Below are 20742 nucleotides of genomic sequence, written 5' to 3'. Positions count from 1 at the left end.
AGCCTGTGACCTCCACGGCCATTTGGTCTGTAGTCCTCCAGGAACAGGTCCTGCTTGGGGTGGTGCTGTGGTTGGTGCTGTGGTTGGTGCAAGGCAGAGAATTACAACTTACTGACTGCCAGGACAAAGATGGCAAAGATACCAATCACCTGCCAGAGGCGTAGCCCCCAAATCACCACCGTCTCTGAAGTTACAGGGTCCGGTTTCTTTTTCGGGGGTTCTGTGGTGGCCTGGGAAAAAGGGAGGGGGGGGGAGGGAAAAAGAGAAATGTGGTTTAAGATTTGCAAGGGTCCCTAAAACAGTCAGAAAGATGTCAATAGCACAGGAGATGGTGGACCCTAGTTTACTTGCCCCCAACAATTTGGAAATCTTTGAGGAATAGAGACTTAACTAAAAAGCTTGTGTCTAAAGCTTTTTCCATTTTGAAATTGATCTGAAGTATTGCAAATTTTCATGACCACAAAACAAATCTTCTTCCTGGCTTTTTCTAAAGAATCCATCTCCTGGGGTCAGGAGGAAATTTCTTATGTTTTGCATTCCTATCTTTAAAAAATATGTTTTAGACTCAACTGCAAAGTACAACATGGCTTCTTTTCTTTTTTTTGAAAAGACTTCTTCACAGGTTGCATTGCAGTGGTATCTGCTCTGCTAGGGCTAGATAAGAAGGGAAGAAGGATAAGAGATAAACATCAGGGTGCAATGAGAGCCAGCTGCTCTGTAAAGATGGGGAGCTGAGGGGACCACACAAAAAACAGGGCAGGGATCCCACCAGCAAGACTCCATCCCACCATGCACAAACAAGAGGAGCAGGGCAAGCCCAGGGTGGTAGCCAGGATGAGCAGAGAGTACCCAGGTCACCAGACATGTCCATAGTGATGGGGCAGGCTCAAGGGTCAGCGGAGCCCATGGCCAGGCACGGGCAAGGCTGTAGTTCAGGCAGGGGGCAAACGCTACAGCCTTGGCTTAAAGCAGCTGCCATGGGATGGGGTCAGCCCTTGTTGCGCTATCTCACAGTTGGCCGCAGAAGCTCAGCCTCCAGGAGGAGGATGCTCTGGGTGCCTGGAGAGTAATTTCTGCCTTTCTCCTGAATCCTGGAGAAACACTGCAGAGGAACTGCCAGATCAAATAGGACAGAATGTATTGTGTGCGAGATAGCAGTTGATGCTGACCTTTGAATTTGGTTGTTTCTTTCTATTTTTCTCTTTACACTATGCTGTAAGACCTGCCACAAAAATGATGCAGCTGCTTCCCTGGCTCAGGCTAGGGTTTTGGTGCTGAAAGCTGTTGCGTCCGTTCCCCTTCTTGGTGTACGTTCCCCTCCTGACCCCACATGTGTCTTTCTCTCTCTGCTCAGACCTTGTAGGGCCTAAGAGGAGAGCTTGGGGCATGGTGTATGCTTGGTTTCCAACTTTACCTGCATGTTAACTGCCACAGCCTACAGCTACCCCGCTGCCTGAAGGAGCAGTGCAGGAACAGACCAGGTAACTTGTCTGCTCTGCATCAGCCCCGCTATAGCTGCTCTGAACATCGGCCCTCTGATGTTGCTTTAAGCCCCCTTTCTAAACAGGGAATGCTCCTCTGGGGGGGAGGAGGACTTGGAAGCTTGAGTAATCTGCAGTTCTGTGGTGGTGTTTCATAGCTCCTTGGCTTTAAAGACGTGAATGTGGGTAGTATTCAACCTCTTAAATAGAGGCACCTAGTCCTGTCTGAGGTGGTGCGGAGTATCCTCCGTCTGCCCAGCCAGCAAGGCACGGGTCTTGCACTGTGTCATATGTGCCAGCTCCTGTACTCATGTCAGATACTGTAGGACATCTCAAATGGCACTAGACTTCATAGCAATTTCACAGCAGTGACTTCATCATCCATAGGCATGAAACAAAATCAGGAAATCTCATATTTATATCTTGCACTGTCTGCCTCATGTCGTATGAGCACCCAGTGCCTCAGTTTCCCCACTCGAAGCAGAGGAACATTGCTGCTTCCCTACTTTTGCTTTGAGCTAATCTGAAGGGAAATGCCATGTGGATTTGATACAGGGACAGATACTGGAACTCATCTACAAGTTGAGAAAGAACATTTGATTTAAATCCCATTATCACTGGGGAATGGGGAGTTGATGAACCCTCGAAGGGTAATACAATGTGCAGAAAGTAATTCCCTCACAACGTGTTCTCTAGTCAAAACAGCAAAGATGGATTTGGGATGGCTAATCAAGTTGCATCTAAGTTCTGGGCATTCAATCACATTGCTTTAACACCATAAAGCCAATGCCAGAGAGCACAGATGTCAGATTTCATGAAACACAGGGAAAAATGGTTTAAAATGGGTCATTCTGGGCTAGAGGCTCCAGGTCTGTAACCAGAGCTCTGATTCTCACAGCTCCAGCAGTGTGATAGATTCATAGAAAAAAGGAGAATATACTGTAGGGAGATCTAACAACACGGACAGCATCAAGGAATCGAGATTAAAGCTTAGACCAGGGATCCTATTTCTGTTTTATATATATAACTAACAGTAATGAACAAACAGCTGTTTGCAATAAAGAATTTAGGTAACCTGTATTTGCTGAGAGCCCTTGCTATTACTTGAGAACATGTTAAATGTGTAGAGACAACCCAATCATGTTATGAGTCCAGGAGGAAGGTCCTGGCTTCTCTCATTTTTGCCTTCACATGAATAAACCACGAGACTGCCTGCTGGCAAGGTGGTGCTGTTTCATTTCTTTTTACGCTGTAGCTTGCAGGCTCCTTTTGAACTTTCATGCATATATACATATGTATATATATTGTGATCTGGAAAATAATTTAAGTAGGAGGCATGATACCAAACACCTCCATTCCTTGAAAATATCTTTATTTTTACAATTAAGTGGACTTTTCCTAGCTGTAAGTGTACTTTTTCTTTCAATTTGTATTTTTTTAAGGGAAGTAAATTTTTTTTAGTGGTGTTCTCCATTAAACAAAAGTCTTGAAATGGTAATGAATTTAAATGAAATGTAAAAAAAAAAAAGAACTGAGAAAGTTCTGGTGTTTTTCTTCATTCATAAATAGTACCTTTTCTAAGCAGTATTGCTTCCATATTTTGCATCACTAATGACAAGTTTGACTAAAGAAACCTGCTCTTAAATTGTCTTGTAGATGTTGCGTTAAGCCTAGTTGTCATTCAGGAAAGCACATCTTAAGTTATTCAGGCTAACAAGGAGGTCTTATAACTAAATTCTGTGGCTTGCGCTGTATCAAAGGTTAGAAAAGATGTGATAATATCCTGTTTAGGGCATGTCCATAAAATGAGAAGGGGCTTGGGTAAAGAGGAGAGTGTGTCCAAAGCAACATGAACAGCACTCTAATTTCCAGCTCCTGAAAAGGCTCTAGAAGTGAAGTAGAATGAGAAGACAGATGAAAAAAATGGAATAGTAGTCATGAGAGCCTTAGCTTGTGAAGGTGGTGATATGAGCTTTCCTTATGCTGTTTAGCGGTGATTTGGTTAGTACTTCAGATGAGGTGAATTGCAACCTCAGCTCCACTATCAACTAGATCTTCAACATCTATGGGAGTTTCTGGGGCAAACAGCCCTACAGATACCTGCCTTTGGCAGAAGAAACTTCTCTGGAGTGACCATTTAGATGGAAATGGGACAGGGACCTGATGGACTCCATAGCAGCTAAATGTTGGACAAATGAGGAACCTAAATCTCATTGCAGAGTCAGTCCTTAGTTCTTGAGTGTTTCAGTTCCTTGTCTCTGAGATGGGGTTGAACGTGTTTTTCAGAGGTGTGTTAAGAGGACAAATGTTACCAGTGAGACAGGCTGTCTAGACCGACCCCTGTGGTCCCAGTGCAGTGATGATATGGTAGGGTCATACATACCAACAAGCAGCACTTATTCTCTTGGTTTATGGCTTGGAAAATCAGAGATTAACAACTCCTCACTTCTAATGAACTTCACATTATGAAGTGTTGTGGTGCAGCAAATCTTAGGGTTACAACCTAGTGATATTTCAGAAGGGTTGTTAGCAAAACACCTTTATTGCCTTATATCTGAATGTAGGATCTGATCTGAATTGGCAGTAGCCCTTCCATAGAAGCTGAAAAAACTTTGTTTCTAAATGAATAATAATAAAAAAATCTCCTAAACAGGCACATCTGATTCCTTGCAGTGCCCTTCCCTTCTCAGTCCATGAAAGTCCTGTTAAAACACAGCTGTAATGGATACCACAGGGTGAACTGGAGCTGGAGCTGCTCTCCAATTACTTGCCTATTTGTGCAATACAAACCATAATTTAGTCTTTTCCTAATGAAGGATGCTTCCTGCCATGTCTGGAGTGCTTTGTCTCCCAGGGGCATCCTATTCAGAATCCATCTGCGGTGAATAGGGTTGTTGTCTCTTCCAAGCTGTCTTGGCTACTCAGCACCACCCGGTCACACCTCTGTGACAGCCGTCCTTCTCCCATAGCACAGGGCCGGACTGGCCATGGGGCATCTGGTGCTTAAGATCCAGAATTACTCCAAGTGAACTAAGGGAGACAGAAAGTCCAACCAGAGTGGTGTGGTCTTGTAGAGGCATCTGGGACAATCAAGGAGGTAGGAATCTGAGATACTTGATACTGAAAGATCTCCCTTTTCAACTGTAGGGTTCCTTATGGAGCATCCAGCAATAAATAAAAGAAATTGAAGAAGCTGTGACAGGCAGCAGCCCTGGGGAGTGATTAGGCACTGATCTGAACCTGTTCTGGGTTCAGAAAATTTTGTCTAATTAGAAGTGCTGACCCCAGAGATTTAACTTTACTTTCTGCCTTGGATTCAGCTTTCCTTACTACTGATCCTGGAGTTAACCTCTAGGGTAGCCTCAATCTGATTCATAGGACATGCTTCATTTGCAGTAGTTGGCATGATTTTGCCATTTTGTGAAGCTCAGCTCTCCAAAGGATGGGTCTTTTCTTCCAGACTTGTCTCTGAGGGGCAACTGGGAAAGGGAGTCAGATAGAGGAAAACTGGTGAGAAAAGGAAAATGTGGGGCTTCTGCTAGAACTCTGCATGTCTGGGTAAGTCTTAAGTGTGCATCAAGAAGGGAAAAAGAGACAAACAGGGACATGGTTGGTGTTAGTTCTGCCAAGGTTATACCAGATGGGAGCAGAGGTGAAGGGTTAGCTCTGTAGATGGCTGGAGGTTTAAGGCTGACTGTAGCTATTGCTTGAGACTATCTCAGGAGCAAGTCCCCAAAGGACCTAATAATAGTGCAGGGAGGGAGCTGCAGCTCTGGAGGTACTGCCTTGTACCGAGCCTTGCACATTGCCAATGGTCCTTCCTTCCATCTGCCTCACTGTGGCACTTCCAGGCCAGTGTTGCACACAGCAAGACAACGCTCCATGCTTTCTTGACTATAGTGGAACACTCAGCATGGCTGGTCCCAAAGAGTCCCAAGACAAGACAGAGGCTGTAGCGTTACTCTACATTCAAGAAGTGTGTTTTCTCATGAGGGTCTGATCTGAAGAGATGCATGGTTCTGGGTATGTTCCCCATCTACAGCTGCAGAGAGCAACCCCTTGTGAACTGTGTAACCTGTTTTCCTGTCTCATGATCAGCCACGGTGTATCTCATGCACCAGACCTGGTGACCTTCAGCAGGTTGTATTAGCAATAATCATAAATATCATGTCCTCAAAGAATCCAGAATAAAACAAAGTTTAAAAAAAAAAAAAAAAGGCTAATTGCAGAGCTGAAGGTGAGGGAAGAACCACCCACCTTCAGCTCCATGGCTTGGAAGTGATGGTGCTGGTTTTCTACAGCACACACAGAGCTGTGGGACCAGCTGCTTTTGCCTGCTGAACCTTTACTCTCTTTTCTCCGGGAATCTCAAAGCCCTTGATGCGTCATCCTTGTTCAACAGAAGTAATATTCCCAGTACAGAGTAGAGTAGCTGAGCAATTAAAAAATATTCTCATGATCACAGCATGGATCAATAGGTCATGGATTGTGGTATCCTCCTCTAACTGCTGCCACAGAAAGCTTCACAGAGATGGCACATGTAGTAGGCATTATTTTGATGTTTAAATATTCTCCAGTCTAAGTCATGAAGGAATGATGAACAGACTCTTGGACTAGTAAAAAGGTGGGGAAGATGTAAATAGACAGAAAGGTAAGGGATGTGCTGACATATCAGGTACTACAGCAATTGTGTGCCTCAATAGGACAGCCTGAAACTCTGGATTACTGTAGAAGCATCTGCTTACCATCAGTAGCAGGAAGGCCAGTGATTAGAGCACTGTTATCAGTTTATGGACAGTTCTGGACAAAGCTGTGGATGAGGAACAGCGTAACCTTAAACAGAGCTGAACTCGCACTGGAAGGAAGAAACAACAAGGTCAAAGATCTCCACCACTTGGTTTCACAAAAGCTCTTGATGTGAACCAGTACATAAAGTAGCAAAATATATTGCATATTTAAGACAAAACTGCAAAGGGAAAAAGCATGAAGCACGAATGCTGCAGAGTCATGACCGTTCATGTAGATACTTTGGTTTAATCACTGTAACTTTTCTTCATATTTTTAGAGTCACTGTTGAAAGCCAGGGCTGGAGTATACGGTGTGATTACTGTAGTGTAATGGCCAAGCTACCACAGATGAGCAAATTATCACATATAAACTGATCCATGGCACCTGCTTGTGTGTGCGCACTGGGACACAGTGGCAGATGTCTAAGATTGCATTACTGCATGTGCTGACCAGACAAGGTGTCCAAACTCTTAAGTGGGTTGACAGATGCAACGCTGGCCCACATCTGGTCCTCTTAGCATTTGGAGATGACACGTACAGTGGGGAAAAACAAACATGTTAAAGTAATTCTTAGTAGCTTGAAGAAGTTGGAACTGCTGATTTGTGCTTGGCAATAAATGTCAAGATTTGGAGCTGTTGATTTGTGCATGGGAATAAATGTCAAGATTTGGGGTTACTGATTTGTGCTTGGCAATAAATGTCAAGATAACAGAATGATTGGATCGGGGACAAAAGGAAAAGATGTAAGGAGGTGAAATGCAGCACAGAGATGAAACTGGGACAATGCAATTCTTACGGAGCCCTGACGGGGGGAAAAAACCCCGAAAAACTCATTCTTGAACTTGTGCCATTGGCCACCAGTGTGGTCCAGAAGTGGAAGATGGACAGATGGATGAAGAGGTTACATTTGGTATGAAGACTAACAGCATTAATTTATCTATGCAAAGCAGTTGCACTAAACAAGACTCGGGAACACTGGAGGCAGTAAAGATGACTTCTGCAAGAGATATCAGGCTTCAGAGGAGTCATCCTCAGATGAAGAAGACGTTAGGAACATAGAAATTGCAGGCAAGAAGCAGCATTAGCAACACTCAGATAATTTAACAGGGAAGGTCTTATGGAGGCAAGCAAGTGAGAAAATATCAAAGAAAATGGTGCAAATGCACCTGAGGTTGGCCTCACTACAACGTTGTGACCACTTAGTTGTCTGGACAGTCTACAGGAATATGAAAAAGGGTTCCAGGAAGAAACAGAATTGAGCAGAAAAGGATAACAAGGAGGCTCTGGGGTGAAAGAGTGTATAACCATGTTATACAAAAGAGAAACTTATGGCTTAGTTTAGGCTACTAAATTTAAATGTAAAGGAGACAATGATGTAGGTCTTGGTAAATACTCCATGTAATGTTTATGGAAGACCTGTACTCTCTGGAGGAGCAGCTGGAAAACAGGCGAAGTACAGCACAGTGCCTAAAATAAGATTAGACTGCTATGTTTAGGGAAGTGAAACCACCTCCCAGCCAGTACCATTAATGAATATTGAGACCAAAGATGGACTGTTGATTGGAGTGTCTCTTGCAGGACAGTGGAATAGCTCCTTAGCCTGTGACTGCATTGACTACATCTCCCATGGAAGCTGAGGCACCCAGGTCCCTTGTTGATCCCAATACTGTAGGCACGTATTTTTGTGCCTTAACCTTCAGGATGAATCTCTCCCTCTAAAGAAAATGCCTTTACTTAGGTGCTTAAAAGTGGGTGGTACAAGTAATTAAGCCTAAGCTATTTGTTCTGAGGTTATTTATGACTGAGAGAAAGTGACACTAACATAGGGCTATTCATCCCATTGAGGAAACTTACTTAGATCTGATGAATAAATTATTATTTCTCTTCAGTTATTAATATCTGAGCCTACAGTGACTAGCTCAGATTTGAGTGTCCAGTTTCTAGATGCTCAGTTTAGAGCAGGTAACATTGAATTCTTTACTTGATGTCTGGGACTAGCAGCAAGGAAGAGACAAGGGGATTTTGGGATGTCCTAGGAATCAACTGGCTCCCTGGCAGGAGCTGGAACAAGGGCTAGTGGATCATTATTGCCCCATGCTTTGGTTTTCCAATGACTGTAAAGCTGTTTTCATGGAGGGAAAGGGGGATCTAAAGCAGGAGAGAAGACTGGACCATGTCCATGATACCCTGGCCTCTCTTCTGCTTTATTACCCACCACGACACGTTCCCCTGGCTGTGGAGGCACAATATCTGGTTCCAGTGAAGACTGGACTATGCCAAAGACTTGGCACCCAAACCATGTCCTCAGGTGTGGTGGAGCCCAGGCACGTCTTCCCAATCCCAGTGTGTCTCAGAGTTGTGCTGAAAAAAAGATCTCCGCGTTGTGTGCGGCTTCTCTAAGTGCCCAGCAAGGGCTGGGAGGAGGAAAAACTACTCCGTAAGGAGCCAGATCTGAACTGACATTGGACACTCAGGGCTGTAAAACATCTACTAAACTTCAAAACATTAAATCATTTCCAGGCAAGTTGCATATTTAGGTCAGAACAGTTTGACACTGGTTCTCCTAACTAAAAGAAAAAAAAAAAATCATGATTGTTTTGTTTCTGATTCATTTCAGGCAGGCAGAAACTGTCAGTGGTGGTGGTGGAAGCAGAGGTATCATCCCCAGTGGAAAAGAAGACAGCTGCTGGAGTCAGGAGTTTTATTTGCTTCATTAAGCAGCAGAGAAGAAAAATTGTAAAAGGCAATGCTCTTCAAGGTCCCTCTTCAAAATTCCCCTTCTAATTAGGCTTGACTGGTGTTGCTGCTTTGCCTGCAGCATGGCTGGGCTTTGAAAAACTAACAACGTTTATTCCTAATTGCATTTGATTGCACATATCTAAAGGCCACAGATGGTTCAGGAGGACTGAGCACTCCCTACCCCTCCTTCCAAGTAACGAGGAGGAGATGGACAATCTGACCTCACACTTAGTGAGGCCATCAAAATCCTCTGCAGCGGTGAGGAAACCCTGGCAGGGTCCAGATGCAACGTAATGATAACTGATCTGTGGCTTCATAGGTCAGGGGCCAATAGAATAGGATTATGTATTTAGGAAAAAAAGACTGATGATAATGACTGAATTTAAGTGTGATAGCTGATAAATCTAGTAGTGTTCAATTATGGTGTAGATATACCTGTTGCCCTGGCTGTGAGGCTTGCTTGTGCCAGGGCTCCTCCTGGGCTGGCCAAAGGACCCCTCTTGTGGTCTCGGACCTCCAGCCTCCCTAGTTCCCAATGGGAACCTCATTTTTTTTTTTTTTTTTTTTTATACCTGGACCAGTTCATGGTCCTATGAACGGCAGTGTCAGATTGAACGCTGATGCCTCTTCTAATCTGAGAACAGCAGCAGTCAGACAACGGCCTCTTTAGCCCAGCTGTAGCATTTAGAATAGCTGTTTATTAACAGAGGCAAATTTAGTTATAGATGCAATCTCTCTGCAAATAACCAAAATGGTCTGAGAGCGTGTCTGAGTTTTTCCTTAACGTTTATGTGGATTTGGCTCTGGGAGGGTCCAGTCACTTTGTACCCTTTATAGTCTCCGTCCCTCTCTCTTGAGCCTGTCTCCTCAGACAGACCATGACAAGGAATTTTCCAGAAAATTACTTTTATAATTTTCTATAATATTTTGAATCGAGCTGATCCAAAATACTGGTATCTTCCTTAAAGATGCGACTCTTAAAGCTAACACTGATCTCTCAAATCATCACGCGTGTTATTTGCGTATATCCTCCTCAACTATTATTTTCTTGTTTGTTCTTTTTATTGTCAGCTATTGATTAAATCTATGCATCCACATGGGAAATCAACCTCAGGAGTCCACTATAACTACTCAGTAATTTTACCTGCCTTCATTTAAACTACAATCACCCATGAGCATTTTTAGATTATTGCATACAGCATCACATCCATCACGTTCACTCGGCGGCTACAAATGAGGGTTACTGTCCCTTGAGCCCAGCAATATACAGCTAAGTGTAGTATAAACTGAACTCCACTTAACACCCCGTGTATCAAATATATCACTTGTCTATATGGCAATTTGAAAGTGGAAGGTCTTGGAAAACATCTGAAAGCCTTTAATTAACACACACCCCCTTTTTTTTTTAAAATGGCCTTCAATTTATCTTGCAGTGTTCTTCTTACCCTACTACATTAGGGCCTGCCTTTGCTCCACTGAAACTATTCATAACTAGTAAAAAAGACTAAGTGGTTTTTTGTGGGTTTTTTTTTTCCTTCCCTACTCTCAAGTCTGTGGTGCACCTTTTCCAAGGAATCCAAACTAGAATTGATGGGAGACCAGAAGCATCTTTATTTTAATTCCTATCTTGGTAGGGAGAAGAGACACCTTTTTCTGGTCTGATGATAAAGCTTCTGAAGAGGTTTTGTTATGTGACGTGCTAGGAGAGAGTTTAATCTCCTGAATAGGAAGCTCCAAACTCCAATTGAGAAACCAAGTACGTAATAAAGGTCTGACAGATGCAGAATTGACTCAATAATGGGATCATTGACTAAACCACATGCTACATCCCAAACACCTGATAGGCCTTCCCCTCCCAGGGTCCAAATTCACACCTGGTCCAAGTCTTTTAAGAGCTGACCTGATGTACATTATCCTGATTGATTGTTTTTTCCATGAGGAAAGCGTTAACATCTGGGGCTGGAGCATCCTGTGATAAACTATGAGACTGATGAACCTAAACTCTGCCAAAACAGAGTGGACCTCTCCTATAAAACAGTGGGGATTACAAAGGTCCAGTTTTCAGACTACTATTTATTTTTTACATTTGTTTTTGTCTAGCCTGATTCCCTCCTTTAGGTACCTGCAGATAGACAGCAAAGTTTTTAGCAAAGCAGAATACCCAGGTACATCAAATGAGGGCTGAGAAAAGCCTTGGGATAGGAATGACAAGATAATTATATCAATAAGGAACTCAATAATGAATCATATGGGGATGACTGGGACAATATGGTCTATTCCAGCTGGTTCATCAATCCTTAGTATCAATAAAGTTGCTCAAATAAGCAGAGATTTCCCTTTGCTTTCCCAAAGCAAAGTCCTGGTGTTTTTCCTGTTATGCTGCAGAGCAGACTGTTCCTTAAGCTGATTACAAAGTAGTCATATTATGGTGCTAGTTTTCAGACCTGGCCGAAAAAAGAGCTGAATCTAAGAAATGATGGGGTTTATATCGGTCTTTATAAGAGGAAATTTCTGTTCTAGAGGTACTGGAAATATCGATGTTCCTCCTTCCCTAATTTGTCACAGGTCTGATGAACAAAAGCAGCAGCAGTATGAACTGTGCTATCCCCTCGTCCCTCCTTCCCTGTGTAAGCTGCCTGCTTCTTGAAATGCATATTTTGTCCCAGCTGAGGCTCTTGGAGAAATTATGGGGAAGGTGGAAAGCTAAGTAATGGGCCAGTGCCATATGCATTTCATGTAATGGGCATGAATTTATGGGAGCTGAATGCATTGTCTGAGCAGTCCTGTGCAAAGGGGGGCGTGGGGGTGGGGAAAGCCAAAGCTGTGTTCTCTTGTTCTTTAGTCCTGGTGCTAGAGCATTGGTGTCATGCTGGAAAAGAGCCTCTTCCCATTCTTCTAGGTGTTTATCTAGCACCTGCTAATGTCTGAGCACGTGAATGCATTTTAAAGGTGAGGATATGGAGGTACCAGGGGGTGCCTAGGTAGACCTACATGGGTGTGTATCTTCAGAAACCAGTACAAACCCCAGTTCAACCCTTGCTACAGTTGAACTTGAGCAAGGGTCTCCTGGGGAAGAGTCCACAGCTCCGGGTGAAGTGCAGGAGGTCTCTCTGCAACGCACCTCACAGGAGGGCTCCTGGTGCACTGAATGGGGCAGTGTCCAGGGCAGCCCATGGAGCTACTGCCAAATTTACCCAGTGCCAGGGTAGCTTGCTAATCCTTGGACAGTTAATTTTCATCCTGTGGGACTGAGAATTCTTCTGAAAGGCCTATGATAGAGGAAAGCTTTTTGTCAATGCAATTAGATTCAATATTCAGAAGCTTTTACTGCCTCTTCGTTCCCAAGTGGAAAGTGCACATGAATCTGCACATTTGAAAACACTTGAACACCATTAAACAAAAGCATCTTCTTGTTTCTTTACTTCTCTTTACTGTGTGTGGGGTATTTTTATGGTGTGGTGTTTTTTTGGGGGTTTGGGTTTTTTTTTTTTTGATTGGGGTTGTTGGTTTTTTTTGAGCTCACTGAAATGTTGTGATGTCCAGCCCCTTTGACCTTCTCTCTATTTGCTTAGGTGGGCTGGCTTAGCATAAATTGAATTATTCAGGATAACTACATTGTATAATTATTTGAAGTAAAAAGTCCTTGCAGAGCTTCAGAGCAGCCTGTAATTCATCTGCTTTTAGAAATACAGAAACTGACTGTTCTTCTAATCTCATTTTTGGATAACTGGTAGTTAACCTGCCATGCAGCTTATGTTTCCAGATGAGATCTTCTCCTTCTGATGTGCTATAAGTAGTAGACAAGTTTTCAAGAAAGTCTAAGTAAAGCAGACCATAAAATTACACCTGTTTATAACAATTTTCATAGTTTTTTCCATTTATCTTTGTTTTGCTTTGGCATGAGGACAGTTCCTGTAAAGTGTGCATCTGTGAAACATAAAGGGAACATCTTCCTGGTGGGGTGGATGCTGTGTCTGCACGTTGCCCTGGCTTCAGCGAAGCGTGCTTTGTGAAATGTGCACTGTAAGAGAAAGTTCTGCCTCGCTTGTCACCTTGAGAGCTGCTGTAGGCTGAACAACTTGGAAAAATGTGAAAAATGTCTACAGCAGAGAGTGTATGAGTTTGTAAAGGAGGTTTAAGTTCCGCTTTGCCTTGCTGGGGGTGTTATATTGTGGTCAGATAGGATGGGTTGGTAGATCCATTTGAAAATCTTGAATTAAGTAACTTTAAAATGAGACAACCAGAGGGTCGGGACAGAAGATGGACCACGGGGGGGTGGGGATATAAACTGGGATATAAACAGCATGGTTTTCATTCTCTGACGTGTTGGTGATGAACTGCTAAAATCTGCAGACCAAAGGCTGCGGAGATCGGACCTGGCTTGATGCGAGGCCAGGTGAGGGGCAGGGCAGCCAGGGATGCAAAGTTTTAAAATGTTGGAAAAAAATATTTTCTTATGCTAGCCCATCAGAGCCCGTAACACAGCTATGCCTGCACAGGTGCATTTTTCCCAAGCAGTTTAGCTAAGCCCAGAAATCTGAGCAAAGCAAGCGCCTCTGCAAGAACGTGCTGTTTGTTGGCACTGTGGATCTGGGGCTCTGACCCTGGACCAACACAACAGCTGCCCCTAATGTGGCTCAGACCTTAGAAAAAGTGATGGAGAGGTTGAAAATGGTTGGGCTGCCAAATTTTTAGCGGCTGCAACTCTGGGGGGCTGTCTTTCCAGATAGTTTCAGAAGTGAGAATCCTGCTGGCAATAACTGCTGCCAGGGTGTAGTCCTGTGAAGCTGCTCTTCCCTCCTGGTTCATCCCAGCCTTGCTGTAGGGACCCAAGGCCATGGGAGCGTGTAGTCATCCTCAGGGGAAAGCTCTGAAACTGAGCTGTGGGTGAGGAACATCACCTCAAAAGTTAATGTTTTTTGCTGAACTAGAGGGAATGAGGGAAGGCAGAAGATGAAAAATGCAGCCCAAACATTTTAACTTGGGCAGGTACCTCCAGGGACAGGATCACCTGGGTCATCCTGGTCCTTCTCTTCTTTCCCTGAGCCTCTGATGTGGGGCACTTGTTGGACACACAGTGTTGGGCTAGAAAATGCCGTGCTGTGACTTTAGCCCATTGCACCGTGTCGAGCCCTCTTTGGGGTTTAGAGCAGCCCTTACGTGCTGACTGTCCTCAGCAGCGACTACTGGCATTTTAAAAGTGCCTTCCTTCTAGTGCTGGGCCCTCAGAAAGCAACAAGCATCTCCCAAAAAAGCCTCTAACTCCTTGGAGCCACCTTAAATTCCCTGCTGTCTGCCCTACCTGTCCTCCTTGGGTAAACATGCATGGAAAAAAACCCCCATGATTTCTGGACACCCCCGACACCCACCCTGGTCTGTAAAGCAAGTTGCTCCTTACCTCGATTAACTGTGCCATGGCAGCTCTCGAGCAGGACAAGAAGGAGGCAGATCTCACCCAGGAGAGAGGATGCTGCAAGGGTGGATCCCACGCCATCTTCTCTCCCCAGTATATCTCCGACTTCTGCGCTGTAGCCCAAAGCAGGGGAGGTTATGGATAACCCAGCCAGCTCTCAGCAGCGTTCAGTATTTACCAGAAGCAGTTGCGTGCTGTCCTGGCCCTTCTTTACTGCCTTCCTTTCTAACCCAGCAGTCACAGAGCTGACGCCGGGGAGTCATTAATTAATTAGACTGGTGTCGCTTACAGAGTGCTCTGCTGCTCCTCAAGCTGGGCTCCGTGAAGGGGGGGATGCAGGGAGCAAAGTAGCCTTCAGAGCTCTCACTGCTCCCCCAGAGGAAGGCGATTCACTCATTAAGACCCTGGTTTGCTTTTTTTTTCCCCCTCTTTTTTTTTTTTTTTTAAACAGCTGCCTGACTGATTCCAGCTCTCTTGTTCTTGTTTTTCTCCTGGCCTGTAGAGAGAATTCTCTTCCTCTAATGAAAAAGGGCTGTAAGCCAAGCTGATGCATCATCAGCATCTTATGCTAGCAGAGTCCAGTGTTACTAGAGATGAGTATTTGACATCTTGGGATTTTAAAAGCATCTTTCATCCCTGAAGGATCTTGTGGATGCGTTGCTACAGTCTGCAACTTCACCTGGACTTGAGCTGAATGCAACTGGGAAGAGCGTGTGCACGGCAGGTTGTAGAAGCTAAAGCTGCAGGGCCACTGTCTCCAGCTCAGCTCTGCTCGAGGGGCTCAGGAAAATTATCTGGATCAGATCAGTAGGGAAAGCACAGCTTGAGGGAGCATGGGACTCTCAGCTGGACTGTCCTTCCACCAAGGAGCAAAAACCTTCGGGCACGGAGTGAAAAAGAGAGTCAGGAGGAGAGTGACTGGATGAACTGGGTTTTACTATATTCTGCCATACTCATAATTTCTTGTAGTATTCTTTACTGGGAGAAGCCTGGGATTTTAGGCAAGTAAACGAGCAATGAGATCCAGGAGGATCTAGTCACTTCTGCTACTGTGTTCTAGAACTTTTGGAGACAAACATAATTTCAGGAAAAATAGCTCCACAGAAAATTAGTATTTTACAAGCTCAAATAGGCAGGCCAGCTTTCAGGTTTGCATTACTGACTGTGAAGATTAGAGGAGGGTGGAACGATGCCATCGCGTGCGTTTCTTCGGATGAAAAGCAGCCGTGCGATTCTCTGCCGCGTTTGTGCTCGCCGCAGGCTTACGCGGTGACTCTTAGCTGCTGCGTTCCCAGGCGCGACAAGGTGGGAAGCTGTCTGCTCAGAACGTTGGTCTAAGAATTGGGTGCGGTGGAAAGGGAACGCAGGACGCCGTGTTGTGAGGTCGCATCAGCAGACAACAGACGGTGGCAGCATCGAGGCGGGGAATTGTGCATCTTGCGCAGCTTGGTCCTTCTTTCCCCAGTGAAAATCCAGTCTAGGGCTCTCAGATAATGAGCAGTGGTTCATTGAGCTGGTTTTGATGTTTTCCAGCTCGATTTCTTAACAAAATGGGCTTTTGGACATGATACTTTGCTTGCTGCTCTCCTCCTGCCTTCACCCTACCTTCCCTCCTGTGGACTTGTAAAACTCTGTGGTTGTTTTAATTCAGCTGAAATTGGCCAAAGGATGAAGATCTGCGAGATACTGAATTTCTGTGCATTTAATTTAAAAAAATTATGCCATTGGGTAAAAAGTTAAATTGTTCGTATTGCCCAGGGAGGGAAGAAGGACAGTATGTAAGCCAGACACCAGAGGATCCACGCTGGGTAGAGATGCTACGACCAGCCGAGCCGTGGGGAGCTTTGCTTTGTGCCTGCATCTTCCTAAACACCAGCGAATGCAACCACGGGGCATGAATCCGCGGCAAACTGGGCTGCCGGTCCTGCTGCTTATGGGACGTCTTCCTTTTAGAAAACGTTGTCCAAGCACTAGTACGAGCCTGCTAAAGAGTCGTCTGTGGAAATGCACGGGATCAAACGCAGGCACTAAGCCTCTGGGTTGCTGTTTCCAGAGTGGGGTTTATTATTAGTGCCTTGCCCGTGAGCTGGGAGTTCAGCACTGCTCCCATCCTTTTATCTGCAGGTTCTCAAGAGGTATGGGGTTTTGTGGTTTTGTTTTTGGGTGGGTTTTGGGGGGTTTTTTTTAATTGATTTTTTTTTTTTTAAATGCACTAAGTTAGACTGTGACTCTTCTGTAGCTGATGGGGAGCTATCTCTTCTCTGTGTGCTCACGAACCAGGCCTGCCGTGGCATCAAACCACTGCTGGAAAACATTCGTGCCAAGAGCAATGCAAAAATAGCACAAACCAACCTGATCTTTTTTTTCCAGCCTCCAGATTTCTTATTCTATATATGGGTCACTGAAGCGGAGTGCCTCCCTTAGTTTTCACGGGAAAAAACGTGGATTTCTGCAGACTCCAGACCTTTCAGCACTTCATAACTTTGTTTCAGCTTCTTTCCTTGGGACAATTTGAAAATACCTGGTGTAGGTCCAAGCAGAATCTCTTGCTGAGATTTTAAATTATAAGATTTCATGTTGCCCTTTGATTCCTTTGAGCTTTCAGAGGTATTTGGGGTTTGGGGTTTTTTTGGTGGTTTGTGTTTTATTTTGTTCTTGTTGTTTATTTTTGTTCTTCTTTTACGACAAGGAGGACAAACAAACTCTTTAGATACTTTTAATTTGGTGACCTGACTCCTTGAGCTGCACACTTTGTGGAGAGGGGAAAAAAAAAAGTATTGCAAAACTTCTGAATTTAGCAACAGTGAGGAAGTGGGCTTTGCAGAGAGAGGGGAATTAGTTGTGTTTTCCCATATACAGCCCTACTAGCAGTGACCCCTCACCGGATAAGGTTACTCATAGCCCACATTACACATGCTGTTATGTACTCACCGGTTAGTGGATGACCACCAATCTCTTAGTGAAACCACAGGTGCTGTTCAATTTGTCAGGTTCCTATTTATAGCTTGTGCCTTTTGCATGCTCTTAGGAAATAAATGAAATGTGGCTCTTGCTAAACATGTCGCCTTGCCAGTCACCGCGGCGCTGACGTTGCTGCTACGCAAAAGCAAGACAACGCCACTTGGGAGAACGTCGTGGTCCTGAACCGTGTGAGTTCACAGCAAGAGCCCCAGGAGTCAAACCACTGAAAGGGGATGCGGTTCTTGCCTGGCTCATCTTCTCCCCCATCCTGGGGCTTCCTCGCTATCTGCCTGCATTTGGGATGATGGGCAAATGGACGAAGTGCCGTGGGGGACTCCAGGTCTGGTCTCCCTGGAAATGCACTGAGCACGTAAGAAGAGAGCGGGGAAGGGAGTCTCCTTCCTTTGTCAATGTCAGTATCTGCCAAGTAGCTGGGATTTCTTAACAGAGACTTCTAATGCAAGCATCTTTCGTGACAAGGCTCCCGAAGAGAGAAGTTGTGCGTCCCACGTGTGCTTGCGCTCGCTTGTGTGTCGCAAAACTGTTTGCAGGCACTGGTGGTGGAAATCTGAGACTGGACCGGTGGGTAACTTTCGTGCACGTCACAGCTCGGTTATGCTGCTCATTTTACTAGGTGCACATTGACTCCTTTCCTCCGTGTGCTTCGAAGCACCTTGAGGCCACGGCGATGGGCACTGTAATGCAGGATTACAGCATTTCGAGGGAAATGCCCCTTTGCCACGCAGAATGCACGTTTCTGAATGAGTGGGAAGAAGGGATTTAGGGGAAGGTGGAGGGTTTCCCTTCCTGTTCAAGTGTGGGACCATTTCTGTCCCACCACCCCCCGAGCCCCCATGCCCTCCAGCAATCAGTTCCAGGCCTTCTCTGCTGTCCTCGCTCTTCCCCCGTAGCAGCGAGGTCCAAAGCCCACGTGCTTCCTTGTTCTCCAGGGAGACCAGGCTCTCGGTTCCCCATCGCTCTTCAACCAAACCATGAGCAAAGAGGAGGCAGCCCCAGGGCAGGGGAGGAGAGCTGGGAGCCAGGAGAGGGGAGAAGCCAGGAGAAGGGAGGAATAGATGATCTTAAATGCCTTTAGCTGAAGGTTAATCCCCACAGCATCATGAAATTTTTTCCCCTTCATCTTCGCAGCTCCCCTTTAGGTATTTGAAGGTTGCCCTCAGTCCCTGCAGGCTGTGGCCAGGAAACCTCCTTTGTAGAAGTGCAGAGGTTGCATTTGTTGTCGGCCATCTCAGTTATAACTTGCCTGCCTTGTGCACCGCAGAAGCACGACAAGCTTCCCCGCAGAGCTGAAGGCAAATCCAGGAACACCCCTAACGCTTGCCCACGGGGAGCGCCAGCCGCATCGCCCGTCTGCGGCTGCCATTTCCCTTTAAATTCTCTAAAAGCCATTCAAGTATTGAGTTGCTTGCTGAAACGTTTATGTGGAGGCTGGCCAAGCGATGGCAGCCTGCCAGGGGTTTCCATGTCTACCAAGAATGTTTTGCAGTGCACCTTGGGAGAGGAACATTACTTCCTCGATTTTTTTTTTTCCCCTCTTTTTTTTTTTTTTTTCTCCTCCTCTTAAAGTTGAGTAAATAAAGCAGCTGAAAAGTTAGAGCAGGCAGCTTTCATCACCAGCTCCTCTTTCCATTCACATGGCTACACATCCTGGCTGACAGCTCAACTCATGGTAAGATGGGCTTGTTGCTCAGGTGGCGTTTGGGTGCTGGGAGATGCTATCAAACTGCTGCTGAAGTGGTCTTGTGGGAGATTGTGGTCCTATTGCAAAAGATTTGGCTCTGCACTATGATCAGGGGTTTACAGCTTTGGAAATGGGGTGATGTTCAGTGCATGACAGTGTCTCTTTCCAAAGTTTATTGCTTGGGTAGCTTGTAGGGTTAGGAAAGGATGCATCTATGTTTAAGACGCGAGACAGTTTGGGGAGGCTGTGAGTTCAGCAAAACCCTACCATTGCTGCCTCCATAAAACAGGAATGCTGCTCATTTCCTAGTTGCATCGAGGCAAATATTCACCAAATCCCTTCCGGTGCTGGTAGGGCGTGTGCCACAGGAGCTAGATATAATGGTGTGATTCACCGCAACGCTGAGGGACAAGGTGTCTTTGTTTCTCCGGCACCATGTCTCCAGGCGGTTGGACTTGTTACACAGCTGACTTGCCTCATGGTTGCAGGTGGCTTCCAGCCCAGTGGGGACGGGGCCATACTGTCCCCATTTAGCCGCTGCAGGGAGAGGTTGGATACAGCCAACGTGGTGCCATGGGAAGGTCAATCAAAGGCATGGAGAGGGCCACTGATCTCATGTGGCAGCAGAAGGAAGGTAATCTGGTTTTCTCTGTCTCCAGGGACAGTGTTGTAGTGGCTCGTCATTGCTCTTACAGCAAAGGTGGGTTGCTGATGGGCTGTCTGGTCTATGCTGCTGTCACAGTGGGGGATTTGGGAACTGAGAGGGATAGGAATGGGGGAAGACTGGGTCAAGACTTGCTCCGCTCTTCAGAGTTGCTCATGTGCTGGCTGGCCCTCATCGTCATCTCCCATGCTGCCTGTGTTTGAGGAGAGTCCTTCCCAGCCCTCTCAAATCAAATGGTGGCTTTCTCAGGAGGTACCCATAAAACCCATCTGGGTGATAGGGGAGACTGGTCTTGGCCACAAAAATGTCTCATGCATTAAGAAAGAAAATCCAGTTGCTTTCTGCCCTCCACCCTCCTTCAGTAAGTCTCTCACCTATCTGTAGCTCTGCACCCTTGCTCCACTTTCATGTCTCCACGTGCCAGAAGCCTCTGGCTATTGAATTCCTCTAATTTACTGACTATATGCATCTGACATAGTTTGCCAAGGAGTGTGAAGAAAGCCCCAGCAATGCAGCTGGGGTTGTGCCACCCTGCTCAGAGCATTTAGAAGAGCCCTGCCCAAAGTCACCATAGACCTCTGTGCTGTTCCCCAGCTGGGCTGTTCCTCAGCCCAAAAGACTTGTGCAGTTGAGTGCTTGCTTATCTCACTGGTACCACTTCTCTGCTCCAACTTAGGCATATTTTCCCATCATTTTCAGAGCCTGAAAAGTTGTAATCATTCTGCTACAATGAGAGAGCAATACAATACTTTGGTATTATTGCACAGTTTTCTGGAAACTTACCCATCCAACTAACTATGGAAAGGCTCATGGCTTCAGATAACTTTGCAGAGAGGAAGAAGCTATTCTGAGCTGAAAGATTCCAGCTTGGTGCTGACATAGGAAAGTGGGATTTTTTTGGTCTGGGTTTTTTTTTTTGTTTGTTTGTTTAGGTTTTGGTTTTGGGTTTTTTTTAACTATCTGCATGTGTAGCAGCTCCTATGGAATTAGGACT

At 45.4% G+C, this 20742-nt stretch overlaps 2 protein-coding genes across 3 annotated transcripts in view; one reads left to right on the top strand and one right to left on the bottom strand.

The window, feature by feature from the left end:
- TMIE (transmembrane inner ear) overlaps positions 1-14816 on the bottom strand; it is a 36750-nt gene extending 21934 nt beyond the window's left edge. Inside the window, exons 1-2 of the mRNA XM_075747048.1 lie at positions 14407-14816; positions 113-230 (exon numbers count right to left, since the gene is read on the bottom strand). Of these exons, the coding sequence (XP_075603163.1) occupies positions 113-230; positions 14407-14502 (214 nt within the window). The 5' untranslated portion in view covers positions 14503-14816. The remainder of the gene's footprint in view (positions 1-112; positions 231-14406) is intronic.
- A 4141-nt stretch (positions 14817-18957) lies between these two features.
- Positions 18958-20742, top strand: part of ALS2CL (ALS2 C-terminal like) — a 47044-nt gene continuing 45259 nt past the window's right edge. Inside the window, exons 1-2 of one of the 2 annotated variants that reach the window (XM_075746872.1) lie at positions 18979-19072; positions 19573-19718. Coding sequence is in view for 1 of the 2 variants with exons in the window: in XM_075746870.1 (XP_075602985.1) it covers positions 19070-19072 (3 nt within the window). In the remaining variant the exon portion in view is untranslated. Of the gene's footprint in view, positions 19073-19572; positions 19719-20742 lie in introns of both variants that reach the window. The other variant, XM_075746870.1, reaches the window with a different exon arrangement.

This window comes from Balearica regulorum, chromosome 2 (genome assembly GCF_011004875.1).
Source record: "Balearica regulorum gibbericeps isolate bBalReg1 chromosome 2, bBalReg1.pri, whole genome shotgun sequence".
NCBI lineage: Eukaryota > Metazoa > Chordata > Aves > Gruiformes > Gruidae > Balearica > Balearica regulorum.
This window is presented reverse-complemented; position numbering and strand designations above follow the sequence as displayed.